General features: G+C 39.9%; 2 protein-coding genes across 7 annotated transcripts; both read left to right on the plus strand.

Moving 5' to 3' along the window:
- The first annotated feature begins 1,448 nt into the window (after positions 1-1,448).
- Positions 1,449-9,571, plus strand: LOC120113056 (protein FAR1-RELATED SEQUENCE 5-like). 3 transcript variants are annotated; one of them, XR_015977296.2, is made up of 3 exons: positions 1,502-4,093; positions 8,910-9,093; positions 9,191-9,571. XR_015977296.2 is itself a non-coding variant. In XM_039133627.3 (2 exons), the coding sequence occupies exons 1-2, from the start codon at positions 2,035-2,037 to the stop codon at positions 9,205-9,207; spliced, it is 2,076 nt and encodes a 691-aa protein (XP_038989555.3). In that variant the 5' UTR covers positions 1,449-2,034; the 3' UTR covers positions 9,208-9,571. The 3 variants fall into 3 exon arrangements, 1 of the variants encoding a protein (XP_038989555.3); XR_005514833.3 differs by lacking the exon at positions 8,910-9,093 and having other exon boundaries at positions 9,191-9,392; positions 9,489-9,571; XM_039133627.3 differs by lacking the exon at positions 8,910-9,093 and having other exon boundaries at positions 1,449-4,093.
- Positions 9,572-11,783: 2,212 nt separating this feature from the next.
- Positions 11,784-18,311, plus strand: LOC113463626 (protein FAR1-RELATED SEQUENCE 5-like). 4 transcript variants are annotated; one of them, XM_039133626.3, is made up of 4 exons: positions 11,784-14,385; positions 14,761-14,870; positions 17,464-17,550; positions 17,630-18,311. In XM_039133626.3, the coding sequence occupies exons 1-2, from the start codon at positions 12,344-12,346 to the stop codon at positions 14,762-14,764; spliced, it is 2,046 nt and encodes a 681-aa protein (XP_038989554.2). In that variant the 5' UTR covers positions 11,784-12,343; the 3' UTR covers positions 14,765-14,870; positions 17,464-17,550; positions 17,630-18,311. The 4 variants fall into 4 exon arrangements, with proteins under 4 accessions (XP_038989554.2, XP_038989553.2, XP_088576396.1 ...); XM_039133625.3 differs by having other exon boundaries at positions 11,785-14,385; positions 17,464-18,173; positions 18,260-18,311; XM_088720270.2 differs by having other exon boundaries at positions 11,785-14,385; positions 17,464-18,173; positions 18,264-18,311.
- The last annotated feature ends 357 nt before the right edge of the window (positions 18,312-18,668 follow it).

The raw sequence follows: 18,668 nt of genomic DNA on the forward strand, positions 1-18,668 counted from the left end.
ATACCGTAATGCCCTTGTGATTATCAAGATTTACGAAATTCAAGGGACACTTGTCAAGATGTGGGTTCTAATTAAACGGGATCAGGGTTTAATTAAACGGGATCCAACACTGTAAATTTCCCTGGAAGAGTTGTTGGAGGCATGTGAGTTGGAAAGAGGAGATGTTGGATTCTGATTTCCTAATCAAGATAATCTTAGCAAGTGACTTCATGGAGAGATGTTTTTCCCAAGATGCAGGGTTCAAATATAGTGGAAAGTGTTTGTTTTTTTCTTTTTCATGCTATCCATCCATCTCGTTTTGTTTGTTGGAAGTTTGGAACGCAGCCCCATGAGCCCACCGTCCTTAACTCCGACCCCGCCCTTCGCCGGCGTCGCCACCCCGTCAAACGACCCGACCCCTCACTTCGAAACGTTTGATGTGGGGGTGGGGTCGCTGGAATGGGACGACAAAGAAGCCGCCGGCGACATCGGAGTCGGCGGAGTTGGTAGTGGCGTTTGGCCTAAGACTGGGGTGGTCGGCGGTGGCCGCCGGAGTTTAGGCTGGTCGCGGTGGCGCCGAAGGGGCAGAGGCGTTGATCGCACTGGATAGTGTCTCGTTTTCCCCGATGTGGATCCCATATGAGGACGTCCGCATATATATTGTTATGCGGATTTACGGCCGCACAGAATATTTATGCGTTCATTCGATTTGTGTGCGTTCTTAATGGAAAATTATGAGGATGTCCGTATATATTGTTTTATGCGGATTTGCTTCCGCATAGAATATCTATGCGTTCATTTGTATGCAGGTCGCTGTCTGACAGCGCAATTTATGAGGATGTCAGCAGATATCTTTCTATGCGGATTTGCTTCCGCAGAGAACTGTTATGCATTTATTTGTGTGCACGTGCACCGTAAGTGCAATATATGAGGATGTCCTCATATGTCTGTTTATGCGGATTAATTTTTCCCGCAGAACTATTACACATTCTTTCGTACGCAAGTGCATTGTCGTCCTTGGGATAATTATGAGGACGGCCGCATATATCGTTCTATGTGGCTTTACTTCCACATAGAACGTTTATGCATTCTCTTGTATGCAGGTGCACCGCAGTGAAATTATGAAGACGTCCGCATATATATTTTATGCGCGTTTACTTCCGCAGAAACTTTATGCGTTCATTCCTATGCGTGACGTCATTCTATGGGTCAATTTATGACAATTTCCTGATATATATGTTATGCGGATTTACATCCGCACAGAACGTTTATGCATTCTTTTGTATGCGTGTCGGCGTGCGCGGTATGAGGATGTCCGTATATATCTTTTTATGCGGCTTTACTTCCGCATAGAATTCTTAAGCATTCTTCCGTGTGCCTACGTGGCACTTTGATATACATTTTTTTATTTTTTAATATGCGGGAGCGTCGATCATAAGATGACGCCTGCAACTGTAAGATTAGCATTCGGTCAAGATCAGATGATTGGTGTTAGAATACGGTCAATTCCGGATCAAACGGCGGCTTCGTCTGCCCTCCCCACCCTCTCCCTCTCTCTCTCTCTCTCTCTCTCTCTGGCGTAGGTGACGAACGGCTCCAAGTTTTTCCCTGGGAAAGAAGGGGCCTCTCTAGGGTTTTACTTCTCTCTCAGCGTCGAGGGTTCGGGGCACCAGCTAGTGGCGTAGGGTTTGTGGTTATCTCCGTGACTAGATTCCCTATTCGGCTTGGGGAGCTCAAGAACAGTGTTTTGGGCCCGCGATTCGAGCCATTTCTTGTAGTCGAGTACGGAGATTTTCGGCATAGGGACAAGACGGCAACTGTTGATGGGCGGCGTGAGATGCTCGCGTTCCATGATCTGATGTACGTTTCTTGTGTATTTCTTCTTTGTTGTAGGCTTTTTGATGTGGTTATTAGGTCTCATGCATGAAAATCCGCATATAATTGGCGTATCTCTAGAAGTTTTGGGAAATTCTGGCAAAAAGCATGATATCAGATTGAAATCTTCAAGGATTTATAGGTTTCGCGTGTGTTATAGCCGTAAAAATTGTAACTTTGATGGAGGTTGGAGCGGCATTGGGCCTGGACTTCAATCCCGAGTCGATTGAAGTTGACGCTGGTGATTCAGTTTTACTTGAAGATAATGTCGGTGAAAAAGAAGAGGAGGAGGAGGAGGAGGAAGGAGATGTAGAAAATCCAGTGGTTGAAATGAGCTGCCAGTTCATGGGGACAGAGTTCCCTTTTGATGGAGGTGTACAGGGGAAACTGGAACTTCAAATGGAACCGAGCGAGCCCTACGTTGGCATGGAATTTGATTCGCTCGAGTCTGCAAGGAAGTTCTACTTTGACTATGCTGAGCATGTGGGCTTCCGAGTCCGCAACAATAGGTTTAGGACCTCGAGGCGTGATGACTCCATCATCATGAGGCGGTTCGTGTGCTGCAAGGAAGGATTCTACCTGAAGAACGAGAAGAGGAAGAATGATGGCAAGGAGAGGCGGAAGCGTGCTTCAATAAGGGAAGGTTGCAAGGCAATGTTAGAGGTGGTTCGGAAGGATAAGGACAGATGGGCAGTAACTAAGCTCATTATTGAACACAACCATGCATTTGTTGTCAATATTAGAGCATCGAAGCCCAAGAAGAAGAGGGCACCGCTAGCCTTCCCTGTTGAGATGAGCTCACTGTTTGGAGAAGGCTTTGGTGCTGAGGAAAGACAAAATGCTGTCTGGGGAGGAGGCGAGGCCTTTAGCCTCTTGCAATACTTTAGAAAGATGCAAACAAAGAATCCTGCATTTTTTTATTCAATTGAAGTTGATGAAACTAACAAGTTAAAGAATGTTTTCTGGGCCAATGCAAAGGCTCGGATGGCATACAGTTACTTTGGTGATGTTGTTGCTCTTGATACAACATATAAAAAAAACAAGCTGATGATGCCCTTTGTGCTGTTTACAGGGGTAAATCGTCACTTGCAACCTGTTGTGTTTGGGTGTTCCGTGCTCTTGGATGAGACAGAAACTTCTTACATATGGCTGTTTGAAACATTTCTAGTGGCTATGAGTGGACGTCTTCCAGTTTCATTCGTTACTGATCATTGCAAAGTTTTAGCAGCAGCAGTTATGAAGGTATTCCATGGCACCCATCACCGTTTTTGCAAGTGGAGGATCTTGAGCAAATGCAAGGAGAAGTTGCCTGATATCTGTTCAACACAAGCAGCTCGAGCTTCTCTCAAAGAGGATATGAAGAAATGCATCGATGAGACGGATACGGTTCAAGACTTTGAGTCATTATGGGAGGCATTCCTTCTTAAGTATAATCTGAGGGAGAATGAATGGATTCAATCATTATATGAGGTCCGCCAACAGTGGGCCACAGTATACTTGAAGGATAAGTTCTTCGCAGAAATGTCTCCTACTCAAAGATCTGAAAGTATGAACAAGTTTTTTCAAAGAAATTTTGAAACAAAGACAAGCTTATTTGAATTTGTTGCAAAGTTTGATCAGGCCATTGCAGGACAGTATGAGAAGGAAGTTCAGGCAGATTTTGCTAATATGATAACTAGACCTGTTTTGAAAACTTCATCATTATTAGAAAAGCAAGCATCAGAGACCTACACAAAAACCATATTTGCCATATTTCAGGAGGAGCTTGTCCAGGCCTTGGGTTATTCGGTGGAAAAATTCCAGGATGGTTCTGTCTGCAGATACCATGTGGCTCTTAATGCAGAGGGTGCCCGTATGACATATGACGTCACCTTTGATTCTTCTGAAACAAGAGCAAGATGTAGTTGCCAAAAGTTTGAGTTCTCAGGCATCATATGCAGACATATATTGAGGGCTTTTCAGGCGGTTGGTCTTTGTAAGCTTCCAGAAGGTCTCATTTTGAAAAGGTGGACACAGAATGCCAAGAGTGGCACTGTTTTATATGAAAATTGTGCCAACATTCAGGGAAATGCTCAAAATATTTTTACTCAGCGATGCAACGATCTTTTCTTAGATGTTCTAAAACATGCAGCAGAAGGGGCAACATCTTTGGTGACTTATAAGGCTGCAAAAGATGCTCTGCAAAAGGCTTTTGATGAAGTTGTTTCTGCAAAAAAGTCCTTGTGGTCAACAAAACCAGGTATTGTTTGTTTGATTTTCTATTTGGTGTTCCTGGTGCTCTCTAAGAATCTGGATCAATTTTGTGGCTGAGTAATGTATTAAAACATAAAATTTTAAGTCTGTGAAGTAATTAATCAGGAGGCAAGTATAAGCTATTTCCAGTATTTGGATAAAACAGCTATATGCTTTCCAAACTATCATTTATTCCTAAAATAACCTTTATTCCCTATGGGAAGGGAACCCCCATCGCCGCTCCCCATTTGCCCTACCAAAACTTGATATGTACCTATGTTGTAATATTTTAAAAATTACTAATAACCATATAAAGTTTGCTGGTTTTTTTGTGACTTGGACGTATGATGCCTAGAGCTGGAAATGGGTTGGGTCGGGCTGGGTCACACCCCTACCCGAGCCTGGCCCGAATTTTTTTCCGGGCTTCGGGCCGGGCCTATGCCCGAAAATCTTTCAAAAACCCAGGCCCGAGCCCAACCCAAGCCCAATTGGGCCAGCTTGATAACATCCTGTCCATCCCGGCCCAAGTCCGGCCCGAGCCCTAGCCCAAATTTACGCATTTGGGCCAAAAAAAGCGTTGGACCGTGCTTTTCTATATATCCCCAATTTTTGAGCTTAGCATCAGGCTTTTGAAACATGGCTCATTTTGGCCTAGTCGGAACTTCAGGTAGCTCTTCCTAGCTATGTTTTTTGTACTTCAAGTAGACATAGGGTGGGTACTGCACATAACCAGAGATTTACCATGACCTGTGACTGCTTTGAGATCAGGCAATTTGGTTAAGATTCCAACTACTAAAAGAATAAAAAAGAAGGCAGAGGTGACATTGTTGGCAAGGAAACATGCTTCAGCATTAGCATATGTAATTTGTGTCAGCATTCGGCTTCTTCACCTGAGGATTAATTAGACTCCTTTGCTGCACTTCTGAGAAATGCAGATACCCTTATTTTTTTTGTAAGAGAGGGAGGGAGAACTACATGGTAATATTAATATATGACATTAACCCATTCACAAATGCAAAGATTACTTTCAAAGGACATGTTAGGCCATGCTAACCCAAAGGCAAGGGCCAAAAAATAAATTGGGCCATGCTAACCCAATGGGTTCGGGCCTGCATTTGGGCTCTAAGTTGGGCCTTGTTCGGGCTCAGGCTTAGGCTGGGCCAACGGCATACCCGAGCACAACCTGAAAAATCAATGAGCTCTACATTTAAGCTCAAACCCGGCATGAACTCTTTCGGGCCTAGCCCAAAGCCCGGCCCGAAGGCAACCCGGCTCAAGCCCATTTCCAGCCTTAATGATGCCTTATCCATCTCCTCCCAAAGCTGATGATTTGTTCAAGTTACTATTTTCCCCCCTGTTCTCTTTTTAATGTCACTTCAATAAATCACATTTTTGAATGCATAGTTGAATTTGCCATAGAGAATGGAAATTATCATTCTAAATGGGGATTAAGATGAGATCAAGAAACTCAATTTTTAAGGCAGTTTCAGTGTTCACATTAAGTTGCTCTTAGGGCAGTTGTTTAGACAGAGTCACATTTCAATTCACCACAAAATCTTCAGGCATCTTTTTGTAAAGATGCTGATGTATCTCAAGGTAAATCTTTGTATAATTCTTTGCTTCATTATTTCACTCTCACATTTTGTGTCATCAGAAATATAGACAAGAAAAACCAAATTTTCTATGCCTGTTGAAAAAAATATAAAGAAAATCTTATTATTTATGAATGTTTATTTTCTTAATTAATCTAATTCTGAGCTGGTTGACAAGTTACTTGTTCATTAAAATTATATCAGTTTGCATGGGAATGCACATGGATAAACTCATACAGGACACATCAACTGAATTGAGCAAATATCAATCTAAAAAATAAAATTAAGTAATAAGATAAAAAAATCAATATACTTACAAAATTGAAATACAAAACAGAATTTAAACTCATGATAAACTATGTATAAAGTTGATATTATCGATTGAAAAAATGAAATAAAAAGTAACCTGGACAACTAAAATGCACTTGTTGTTGGGTTTAGAGCCACTTTCTGAATGTAAAAATGAAACAAGTGGTAAACATGAAAGCAAATCTATAAATACAAAAAAAAGTTGGAAAATCAAGAGAAGTATCACAAACCTTACCTTGATTGAAAACTTCTCGTTCTTCAATTTCTTGAATGATGATACATTTTCCTTTTCTTAATTATGATAACCTTTCCTATTTTATTAATGATAAAATAATGAGGTAAGAGTGTGAGGGATGACAAGGAGAGGTTGTTAAGAACTTGCCTATCGGATTATTTGCTATGTAGTGCTGTTAGGGGGTGGAGAGGGAGAGAGAGGATGTTGTGGATGGCGGAAGAGAGGCACCAAGCAAGAGAAAGTTAGGACAAAAGTATTAATTAGTTGTTCAGGTTGTCTTATCATGTACTAAGTTGTTATAAAATGGACAAGTTTAATGGCAGAGTGCAATGAATTAATTATATTTATGTTTTAGAAGTACACAGACTGATTGTGTTTTTGTTGTTTGTAGTTTAAGATGCGTATGCCATGATAAATTGTGTAATGTCGATTCATAGTTTGTAACTCTATATAGCTCATTATCTATTTTTGCATCTTAGCACTAATTTTACTTTCATATGATGTCGATTTTGCTCTGTAGGCATTTTAAATAATAACAATCATGATGAACTGTGGATTTTTAATTTGGATGAGTCAGTATTTGTATTTAATTGGCAGGATTCAGGTTCTAATCCTCCTGTTTGGAGTGTGGTTGAAGTCACATATATAAAATTTATAAATATACCCACATGTATGGATGTGCATGCCATGCGTATACATACAAACACATATACATGCAAGCATGCATGTTTGAGTGTATTAGAGATTAGATCATGCTAACATTAATTCAAGACAAAATCATTTTGATTTGTTTTGGTCATATATTGTACTTTAAACATGTGAAAACCAATTTTGTATGATGCAATGTGGCCTTGTCAGTGGAATTGTATATTCATGTCAAAGCAGTGCACGGGTTTATGATAGCCAAACATATGTCATTGCATACCTGCATGAGCACTGATTGACTCTTATCTTAGTCATTATAGTTGTGAAGTTCATGGAATGCAGTATTTTTGTATTTGTTGTTGGCATTTTCAATGTTCTTTTTTCAATTTTCATTAAAAACCACATTTATAATTTGTCTCGTTTTGATTGAGTTGTGGATATGTGATGCCGCCACTGTTTGAGTTGTAAATATGTGATGCCGCCACTGTTTATCATTCAATCCTGCTTTAGTTAATCTCTTATTGTATTGCAACTTGGCGAGGTTCGTCTCTTTTAGTATCACAGCTTGGTGAGTCATTGCATTTTTTTCTTAATTACTTCCCCGTCTTCGTGGAGCTTCTACTTCTTAAGGGTGGCAATCAGTCAGGTTTGGTCAAGAAACTCTTCATCATGCTGACCTATATATAATCAGATTGAGAAGAATAAATGCATAACCAGCCCATTTTCTTTTTACGGGCCCATACCCAAATGACCAGTCCATTTATAGGGGTTCATTTGTCAGTCATGTACCTTAAGGAATGAAAACAAATTAACCAAGGAGAAGAGATCAAGGGTTGGGCATCCAAATAATGTGAGAGAGAAGTGAAGAATTTAAAGTGGAGATCAAAGCATGACAAATCCTGAGCAAGCTATACATCCACTTTTCTTTACAGAATCTTTTTCTTTTGTTCTCTTAACCATTAGTTGAATAACCTTGCTGATCACTTCAACCAAGCCTTGATTAACCAGTATCTTACTGACTATTACCACCTCTCTTGGGAGATAGATAGAAATTAAGTTGCACATGTTTAAGTTGACCAATGGCCAACATTCTAGGCTTTTATGTAGCCAGTATCCTGTAATGGTAGTTAAGGATAAATTGGTCATGAAAATATGATAGTTCTTATAGTTCATGATATTCTCTGGTGATTTGCTTGTGAATAATCAGTTCTACCATACAATCAAAATTACCAGGCTCAATCCAACATGTTGCTGCTCACCTGTGGCTACAGAGCTAATTTGAATTTTTGAGCTCCTAGTCCATAATGCATAAGTCATTCTTGGCCAGAGTCAACTGAAATACCTATGTGAACCCTTGATTAACCCAATGTGAACCCTTGATGTGTAAACCCTTCCAGAAGATTATTCACTTCTTGTAGCATGAGGAAGTATTTTAAGAAATTGTAGATTTAGTCAGCATAAATTCCATTTTTTTCCATGAAGTAAGATAAACTTCTATGCTTGTTGCTGTGGTTATGATGATTCATGCTGTCTACTCCAGCCTTCTTACTATAATATATGAACTTATGCTTTTATTTTCTCTTTCATTATTTTTACCTTTAAGCTTGCGGCATCTGGGAGTTACCTTTCTATTTGTCCATGTATGTAGCCCATCTACATAGATTCCTTAGTTGTCTGGTGGGGTATCCGATGGGGTAGAGTAAGGTCTGCCACAGGAAGATTTAAATTGGATGGGCGAACCTTCGACTTCCTTTCATCATCCTAGACTGTACTGACTTACCTTACTAGCTAAACTAATGGAACCCGCCTTGGGCGAGTACCCTCAGTGTTACACGAGGGAGAGCAGATTATGTAGCTCCAATTACATGTAATTGGCCTGTTAAAATAAAAACAAACACTAGAATGCAACCGGTTGTCGTAACTGGAGATGCCCCCAGCTAGTGACATGCAACCATGCAGGTCCTATATGAAAATAAAATTAAGATGTTGGGCACCAGACTTAATGCACTTGCTACTGCTTTATGATTTGCTTCAGTTTGCAGTGTGCAGCCAATCCACTGGCGTCCTCTGTACTAGTTCCCACCTATGAATTACCCTTCCAAAGCACTTCTTTACATAACAAAGAATAGTCTACAGAACATCTGAACAAAAAAGGAAGGAGTTCACAAATTAGAAGACCTCACTTTTCGTGTTAGAAATTTTCTTGTCAATACTGCAGACGTTCCCGTAAGTGTACAGTGTACTATAAATTGCATTGGAGAATAAACTTAGCATCTCACGCTGTGACTGGGATGACAAACTTTGAGTTGCACTTGTGATGCAGAACTTGTCAAGGGATGAGGGCAACTTGCAAACAAGCACCAGGTGTCAGGCAAGTAGGGCTTCACATGGTTAAAAAAAGAAGAAAAACTCTGGTAGGGCATGCCTCAGGTTGATCATCGCGAACATGCCGTCAAAGATCCAGACAATTCAGGTGTTACTTTTCTGTCTCTGAAATGAAGGGATGTGGAAGCAGATGCCTGAAGGTCAGACATTGGCCCGGCTACTTTTTCAGATCTGAATCTTGTAAATCTTTGTATCGCCTTTTTTTTTTTTGTCACAATTATTGTTGTTTTGTTTAGGATCCTATTGTTAAGGATGCATGGGAGGTTCTATTGTGTCAACCTATTTAATAATCAAAAGCTAGCCTTTGGTGCAGATCAAATCATTGGTTCAGGTTGTCAAGTTGTATTTGTTGTTCTTTTAAAGATGAAAGCTTTATGCTTTATTATATTGAAGAAGAGTCTGTATTCCTCCCAAAGGAGAGTATATATATGTATATATTTGGTGAAAGCAAATATATAATCTGAAACTATTCGAAAGCTAGCAAATATATCACTAATGATTTTTACAGTACTTTGTATACATATAAATCGCTTTCAGGCATGCAAATATATAATCTGAAGCTAGCTCTGTTTATTTTCTGAAACTGTTGCTAATGTTTGATTTCTTCAGAAAATAATGTATCTCAAACTTTCTCCTCGCCCCGGTGTCAGATTAGGGTTACCTTCGTATAACTTGTTCAAGTTTGAAGTGGATGCTCACCCTTTCTCTTTATTATAATTCAGCTTATTAGGCTGCACCATCCCCCGAACGATAACAGCATTTCTATCACTGCCATATTCCTCATCAAAGGTTAAGGATCCTCCCATAATTCCTCGTTCTTTCAAAAGATTTTAGTATGGTTGATTTATTAGTCATTTTGTTGCTGTCTGGACCTCCTGCGGAGAAATAATATCACTCACAGTTCATGTCATTCCAGGTTAAGCTGAAGGGGACAAGGAGGAGCAATTACCCCCTTGACTTCTGGGTTTTCAGCCGGCTATAGACTTAGACTGCTCCCCTACAAATTAGGATAAACTCTCTCTTCTAAAGTCAGGAGAATTGTCAAACCTATATGCACTAATCAACTCGTGAATCTCTATCATCACCTAAACAGCCATCCATGTTCATTCGGTGATTAAGTTTTCTGAAAAAGAACTTCTCAGAAAATGATCCATTTCATCATTCAAGAAAAGACCAGCTAGCCTGTTATTTGAGCTATCCCCAGGATTCAACTTTTTCCATGAAGTACCCACTTCTCTTCCTTTTTGTATAAGTCGGTCTAAATTCAGATGTAAGGGCGAGAGAAAATAAAAAGGAAAGAAAAGTTTCAGCAAAGAATACAGACTTACATGAGGTTCATTCTCAATAGGATACACATTCCTTTTCATCATTTTCTTAAATATGTATTTTTTTCCCTCTATTTCAGTAGGTGCTCATTAGATGCAAAGCTTGATATATGTCGAATTTGGACTTTTACAAATTTTTAATCTACTTTTGCTGTAACTATTTCTTCTTATAAATGAAAATATTTTCTATGCCCAAATTGGTTTCTTAATATTGATGAGCAGGATACAAGTCATATCAAACATATCTCTCATATTTGCATGCTAATTCATCATTTATGACATAACTCGCAATTATATTACCTTGTTAGATTCTAATTACAATTGCAATAATAAAACTCATTCATCTTCTTGATGAAAAATTTGGAAAATATTAACTTCAAAGAATTATAGAATATAATATTTGGATTATTAATTAATATTATTGCCTCTCTTGACCAAAAATTAGTCTCCACCTAAAATAGTCTATCCAAACTTTCATATTCTTTTGCAGTGCCTTCACCATATTTTTATATTGATTGAAACATCCAACTTAAACATCTAATTCTTATTACTCAATTTTTTTAGCAATAAAATTTGGTAATAAAAAAGTTTTTGGCAAGAAGATTATTGATTATTAAAACTAGTACTAGAAAACCAACTTTTAACTTTCAGCCATTAATCTATCATAAATCTTCTACAATTTTCTATAAAAGTACTAGACATAATAGTGCTCTTTCTACCCAAGCCACTTCAAAGCACTCTATACATCTATTGTTTGTCACGATATGCTAATTTACATTTTGGATTCTTGATGCATCAAAAATCTTTTTTTTCTTCGACTTTATAATAGATATTATTTTGTGCATCCATTTCTCATGTTGGAAACTATACTTTCCGTGTGTAGTGCATTATGAGCCCGATGTTGTGGATTCGATGTACACAAATTCACAGGCAAATCTGTATCTATTTTTTCTTTCGATCATATGCGTCATATATATCAGGTGCTGATTAAGTGATTGCCGGCAAAATAGCAAATAATATATATATATATATATATATATATATATATATATTAAAAAAATCTAGAGTCAATGAGAAATTAGGTGGGCAGAGGCGTTCAATCCCGGCCATCTATTTCATAAATTTGTTTCGTTCCCAGTCAACGGCTCCAGATGACCCGATGGCAGAAATGAGCCACCTCGCAACGACCAACTTCCGCTCTAAAATTCAACAATCCTGTGCCCCTCTCCGCCCCTTTAGCTATCCGAAGTCAGCATCAAAGCTTAAAAATTAACTCAATCTCCATGAACTCCTTTCTCCCCACAACAACACCCTTCGGTCATCGGCAGACGAAGCACCGATTCGAAATCTGGGAATCAGGACCGTCTAATGTGTGACTCATCAATTGGACGGTTAAGGTCGATGGATCGGGTAGTCCCATGGTTGCCAGCGCTGGATAGTTAACTCCTGGAGGCGGATCACGCGGTCAAGGAATCACGGCGGCCTCAGCGAGCTAGGGTTGGACCTCGCGAGCCCCCAACCGGAGACGGAGTAATTCTTTTTCCAAAATTATTGGAGAAAAGATCGAGAAGAAAGCGTTGGATTCGGAGGCGAGGCAAGATTCGATTCCTAGGGTTTCTCTTCTCTCGATTGGTACCATTTTTTCCATATTTTTCTCGATTTTTCTGTTCCATTTTGCTTAATATTCTGGTGAGGTGATGATTCGAATTCTTTAGCACTAGAGAAGAATTTGTAGGAAAGAAAGGTTTTTTTTTTTGGTGAGATTTATGGAGAACATCACAACCCTAACCCCGTCGATGGGGTTCGATAGCCCCCACGAGGGGGAAGTGGAACCTCTGATCCCCATCCAACCCCAAGGAGAAGCCATGGCCGTCGAATCGATGGTCCCCAACTCCGGCGACATGCTGCTCCCCGCCCCGCCGGAGGGTCCGACGGGAGGGGATGGGAGGGAGTTGGTGCCCGCCGCCGGAGGATTGGAAGCCTCGGCAGGGCACTCTGGGGATTCCGAGGAGCCGCGCCTCGGGATGGAGTTCGACTCCCCCGACGCTGCCCGGGCCTTCTTCTCGGCCTACGCCGAGCGGGTCGGCTTCCGGATTCGCAACAGCAAGTCCTTCACCTCCCGGGTTGATGACACCGTGATCATGCGGCGGTTCGTGTGCTCGAAGCAGGGCCGGCCGACGAAAAAGGACCCCTTTGACCTCACCAAGAAGCGCCGCAACCGGGCATCGTCACGTGAGGGCTGCAAGTCCATGCTCCAGGTCAACCGCCGCGAGAATGGCATGTGGGCGGTATCAAGGTGCGTGCTTGAGCACTGCCACCCTCTCGGAATCGCCCCCAAGCCGTCCCCTGCTGCCCAGAAGAAGCTCACCAAGAAGCCATGGGAGCTCCTCGTGACCCCTCCTGCTGAAACCCAGCAAAGTGGGCTGGGGCCTGGAGGGGGCGTAGCCCAGAGCCTCCTGGAATACTTCAAACGGATGCAGGCAGATAATCCAGCATTCTTTTATGCAGTTCAAGTTGACCAGAATAATTGCGTGGCCAATGTGTTCTGGGCTGACGCGAGGGCAAGGATGGCTTACAGCTACTTTGGTGATGCAATCATGGTTGACATGACGTGCAAGAAAAACAAGCGTGTGGTGCCATTTATCGCATTCACTGGTGTGAACCATCATAGGCAGCTCATCGTGTTCGGGTGTGCCTTCATGACTGATGAGAGTGAAGCTTCATTTACTTGGCTTTTTGAGACATGGCTTGCATTGATGAGTGGACGCCGGCCGGTATCACTTATTACTGCTTACAATGATGCCATGGGTGCTGCCACTTCAAATGTGCTCCCCAATGTCCAGCATCGCTTCTGCAAGAGAGACATCTTTCACAAGTGCAAGGAGAAGCTGTCCAATGTCTACTTGGCACATCCTTCATTTAAAGCGGAGTTCAAGAAATGCGTAAGTGATTCTGAAAGCATCGGAGAGTTTGAGTCATGCTGGAAGTTAATAATGGATCAGTACAATTTGAAGGAGAATATGTGGTTGCAATCTTTATATGATATGCGTCAAAAATGGGTTCCAGTGTATGCCAGAAGCACGTTCTTTGCTGAACTGTCTGGGGCTCCAAAGTTGGAAACCATGCACAAATTCTTCCAGAGGCACTCAATTACGACGACCTCTTTGCGTGATTTAGTTACTCAGTTTGATAAGGCCATGGCAGGGCAGTATGAGAAGGAAATTCAAGCGGACTTTGCTACCATTCATAACAGGCCAGTCTTGAAGACTCCATCTCCATTGGAGAAACAAGCGTCCGAAATATACACAAAAACTATATTTGATTTTCTTCAGGAGGAACTTGTCGAGTCTTCAGGTTTCTTGATGGAAAAAATCGAGGATGGGGTGGTTCGCAAGTTCCGTGTGATAAAAATCAATGATGCTAGTAAAGTGTACATGGTCAATTATAATGCTTCTGAAAAAAGTATATGCTGTAGCTGCTGCAAGTTTGAGTTCTCAGGTATTTTATGCAGGCATGTGTTCAGAGTATCAATAGTTGTTGGTATACTTGCATTTCCAGAAGGTTACATCTTGAGGCGATGGACCAGGAATGCCAAGAGTAATTTGTCTTATGATCATTGTGGTGTGCTTCAAACTAGTTGTCATAAAGCTGTGACATGGCGTTGCAATGATCTCTGCCGTGATGCCATTAGATTTGCAGAAGAGGGGGCTACATCTGCAATGATCTATAAAGTTGCAAAGGGGGCATTGCAGAAGGCTTTTGCAGAGGTTTTTGCTGCAAAAAGGGGTTCATCATTTAATGGAACAAGGTAAAATGATACTAACTGCAGCTTGATCAATTTTAGATCATATTCTTTTATTTGTTGTTACCAACTGATAAGTTGTCACTGATTTCAAATTTATCCTTTGTTGCCTTTTGTGAACAGTATTTAAAGGCTAAGAATTTTTCATGTTTTAATCTGTTCATACAATCTTTATGTGCTTGTCTGTGATTCAATTTTTAAGCAATGGATATAATAAGTTAGCAATGAGTAATTTTGGATGCAGCCCTCCAACAGCTGATGGGTGGGGCTGTTATGAGATAGTTGTTGGAAGTTATCGCATCTGTGTCAGATGTTTTGTACAGAAAGTTATGGTCAACTGGATGCTCATTGATTTTGTTCATTTTGAAAAATTTGCTTCAGGTAGGCGAGGTTATTTTTTCATGTTGAGAAAGAGACAATCTCCAAAGGTGGTCTTATTATTTTTTGAAGACACTTGAATACCACATTGGCGCATGGAGCAGTTGTAAAATGTAAGAATTTCCCCAATTTATCTAAGTTCTAACCCAGTCATGTATAAAATTCTATTCCATGTGTGTTTATCTTCCAAACTTTTTATTTTGTCATCGTCTTTCTTTTCAGGTGAATAGGCATTTGCTTTCTAAGAGTAAAGGTTTCATCTATATATTATGTATTTATTTACTTTAATACTTGCATGATAAGATTATCGAATTTAATCACTTGTTATATATTCATTTCTTGATGATTTATGAGGATGTTAATTTATAGGAGATAATGCAATTAGTAATGAACAGCAAAACACATGCTAAAGTCGTAAATATGTACTGATGAATAAGCAACCTTATTGGTATGTAGTTCGATGTATTGCACATGCCAAATCTTATGCCTCGGTTGAAAGAAAAGGAAAGCAAAAACAATTGACTTCGCAATTAGAATAATAATTGACTTATAAGCAACTTAGATATGGGCTATGAGCTTGTTGAGGAGGCAAGTGAACGATAGGAAACCTGTAAGCATATGCACTTTGCTGCAGGGCATGTAGCTTTGGAAAGCCTTGTTAGCTACATGGTTCAACTCAAAACATTGGCGCACTTTAGAAGTTATGAGCTTTGAATTCTAAGTACAGGGAAGCTGGCGTTGAAGTAATTTTTATCACACTACATGATGACCCCTGTTTAAATTGAGGACGTGCTGAAATTATTTAGATGATTGTTAAGGCATTGAGAAAAATTGATGGGGTTGAATAGGCAGATATTGAACACTTTTTTGTTGTGACAGACTGTACTTAGCTTGCAACCAAGGATATTTTCTATCATACTATATGTGGTGGAGAAGGATTGATAAGAGACAGGACAAGAGATGCATCAGGATACATGAAATTGCTAAGAAAATCAAATCCTTCGAAGTAATCTTTATTGTGTTTTAACAGTTTTTTGCAAGATAAATTATTACTAAATTGACTGCGAGTACCTACTTTACTACCTAAAATTATATGTGTTTGAAACACACACAAATTCACACAATGGATTTATGATTTTGAAAAGTTGAACTTATGATTATATGAATCATTATGCACATTCTAATGTGGTGGAACAGTGGTATAGATTCAGCTAGAGAGTTACAAATTGATATTCAGTCATTTTGGTAGTAATCAAGGAGAGGAATCAACGTACAACATCTAGGTTAGAGCTCGAGTTGTTTTGATTTAGGAACATTTTGAAATGTCACTAGTTGGTAAATGTTTCATGGACATAGACAGTAGCGCTGTACTTGGATGCTTAATTGAGTGTTTAATTCAGCAAGAGGCGAAAAAATGAGAGACATGGGGACAAACACACACACATACTCTAGAGTTGAAGATTTTATGAAGGTAGTATGTGGTGAGGTGTTTTATCAAGGTTTTAAGTGCAGGTGGGATGGGGGCATTCCAGCCATCCTGTCCTATTCCTGTGAGAACCAGGACGGGGTTGGGACACCGAAATCCATCCACATGAGGAGAGAAGAAGAAAGAGGAAAGAAAGAGAGGAAGGAAATATGAAGAAGGAAAGAAAGAAGAAGAGAAAGGAAAGAAAGGAAGGGAGGGAGAAGAAAATGAAAGAAAGGACAGAAGGAAGAAGGGAAAGAGAAAGAAGAAGAAAAAGTTAAAAAGAAGAATGGAAGGGATAAGGAAAAGAAAGAAGGAGGAGGAAAGAAAGGAAGGTAGAAAAGAAAGAAAGAAAGAAATGAAGGAAAGAAGAAAGGGTATCCACCGGGATACTTGACCAGAACCACCCCTGGGATAGGACAATACAATATGGCATCTTATTTGATGGAGAAACCGGAACACCCCCGTCTCACGTGATTTGAAACATTGGTTTATATACATATCACGTAGGCTGTGAAGATGATGAAAACCGATGGTATTTTACCCATATCAGTAAAAAAAGGTGCTGGTAGGAATCAGTTTTAAAATAAATAGTTTGAATTATTTATTGGCTTTTTTTTAATATCAAAATCGCACTTATAATAGTTCTGGGGCATTTGTGTCCTTAATCTTATATTCTAGGTCCATTATTTGGCAAAACTCATGTGAGTTATGCTACATGGTATAATATTTATATATGGTTGCCATCAATCTTTTTTCGTGGCAATTGTTATCTCTAATGCCTTTTAGCATGTGTCACATTGACTTGGCAAGTTCAGAACCCACAATGTATTGTCACTCTTGCAATTAAAACAGTTAAATAATTGAAGTATTTCACGTACCCTCCTAAATGTCTCTCTGCATTGGGTAACATTGTACACTTAGAAAATTCACACGTGTACCCCTGTTTATTGCTATTTAGTGCAGCTATACCCCTACTAGTGGCATCATAGGCTATATTATCTTGAATATAATATGGTCTTTGTTCAGGAGTAGCTGGGCAGTAAACTAGGAGGACTGATTTTTTCTTGACAAATGCATCTTCATGACATCATCACATATTTTTACTGAACAGTGATAGTTGTACTTATTCCAGTGCATCTTGCTTTTATATTACAAACTTAGTCTATCATAATAATATGGACCTCTCTGAGTTTATATCAATTATGGATGTGTTGGCTAAAGTTGCCTTGTTACTGCAGCATCTTTTGACTTCACTGGGAGAACGCCGGGTATTCATTGTTGTCTTTCCATTTTGCTTGAGGTCCTCGGTGCGTATGTTGCTTGAGGTATTCATTGAGGACACAGAAGAATCTGTAGTTCTTGAATCTTTGGAGCCTCAATTTTGATCACATCATGCTCCTTCAGGTTCAGGCAGAGGTCTAGCATTCTCTTGTTGAAACATTAATAGTTTCATGCGACTGCTGAAGGATCTGGTGAATTGGCAAAATCCATGTCTTATTATTATCAAGAAGCAGTGAGCCATCAGTTTCTCATGTCTGATGGGGATGCTAAAGAGTATGACATGTGCCCTAACATAACATATAACTGGGGAACAGCTTCTCAATCTATCAATCATGTTGTTTGTTTGGACCTTTAGTTCGCTTTTGAACTTGTGCAAAGTTGATAGACTGGTATTGTAAGCTCTCTTGATCTGAATAATGGAATTCGTCAGATTTTGTGGTGATGAAGCTCGTTGGCTAGAAGATAACCATTGCTTCATTTTGCTGCATGGATCCGTCGAGCTTGTTGGATTCAAGGTGTATCTGGTAATATAAGAATTTAGGCTGCCTCAAGCAGCACTTTCACATGGATAAGATAATCTGATGCCGAAGTACTTTAAGAACTTTTCCCAAATTTCTGTCAGTCGCTTGTTGATATCCAATGCATAATGCCCCTTTCAACTAGGATGGTATTACAATTCAGTATTTATTTTTCATTTATGTGTTGTATTGGAAAGTATTTTTTTATCCTGATTTTGTTTTATTTTGGAATAAGACAGATGTGAGATTGCATAGGGAGGCCAATCCTCCTGCAAAATCCTTTCAAATTTTCCTTGGAAGCCTAAGGTTGTGGGTCAGTCTTGATATTTCCTCCTGCAGAGTATGACGAACAGGCACAGCGTTGAACAGTATGATTTTTATGTGATAGTACATTACGGTGCTGTCCTTGCCAGTGTTAACTGAAACGTCGGCAAAGAAATCGGAAAATTTGCTGAACCAATCTCATGGCAAATGAAATGTAGAGTAACTTTGGAGGAGGCAGGATATGTACCTGCTCACCCCTGAATCGTTTGCTAGTTGTTTGTGTGTTCTTTCAAGTTACTAGTGTCTTCATGTGTGTTGGGGGCCACTCAACGGGTCCCATTCTTGCCCTTTGTGTCAACTGTAACTTGGGCCAAGAAATT

This window comes from Phoenix dactylifera, chromosome 4 (assembly GCF_051530095.1).
Source record: "Phoenix dactylifera cultivar Ajwa chromosome 4, Ajwa_hap1_PhDact_Kaust_v1.1, whole genome shotgun sequence".
Taxonomy (NCBI): domain Eukaryota; kingdom Viridiplantae; phylum Streptophyta; class Magnoliopsida; order Arecales; family Arecaceae; genus Phoenix; species Phoenix dactylifera.

Excerpts from the sequence above, each read along its gene's own strand:
- LOC113463626 (XM_039133626.3), top strand. The coding sequence starts at position 12,344 with ATGGAGAACATCACAACCCTAACCCCGTCGATGGGGTTCGATAGCCCC.
- LOC120113056 (XM_039133627.3), top strand. The coding sequence starts at position 2,035 with ATGGAGGTTGGAGCGGCATTGGGCCTGGACTTCAATCCCGAGTCGATT.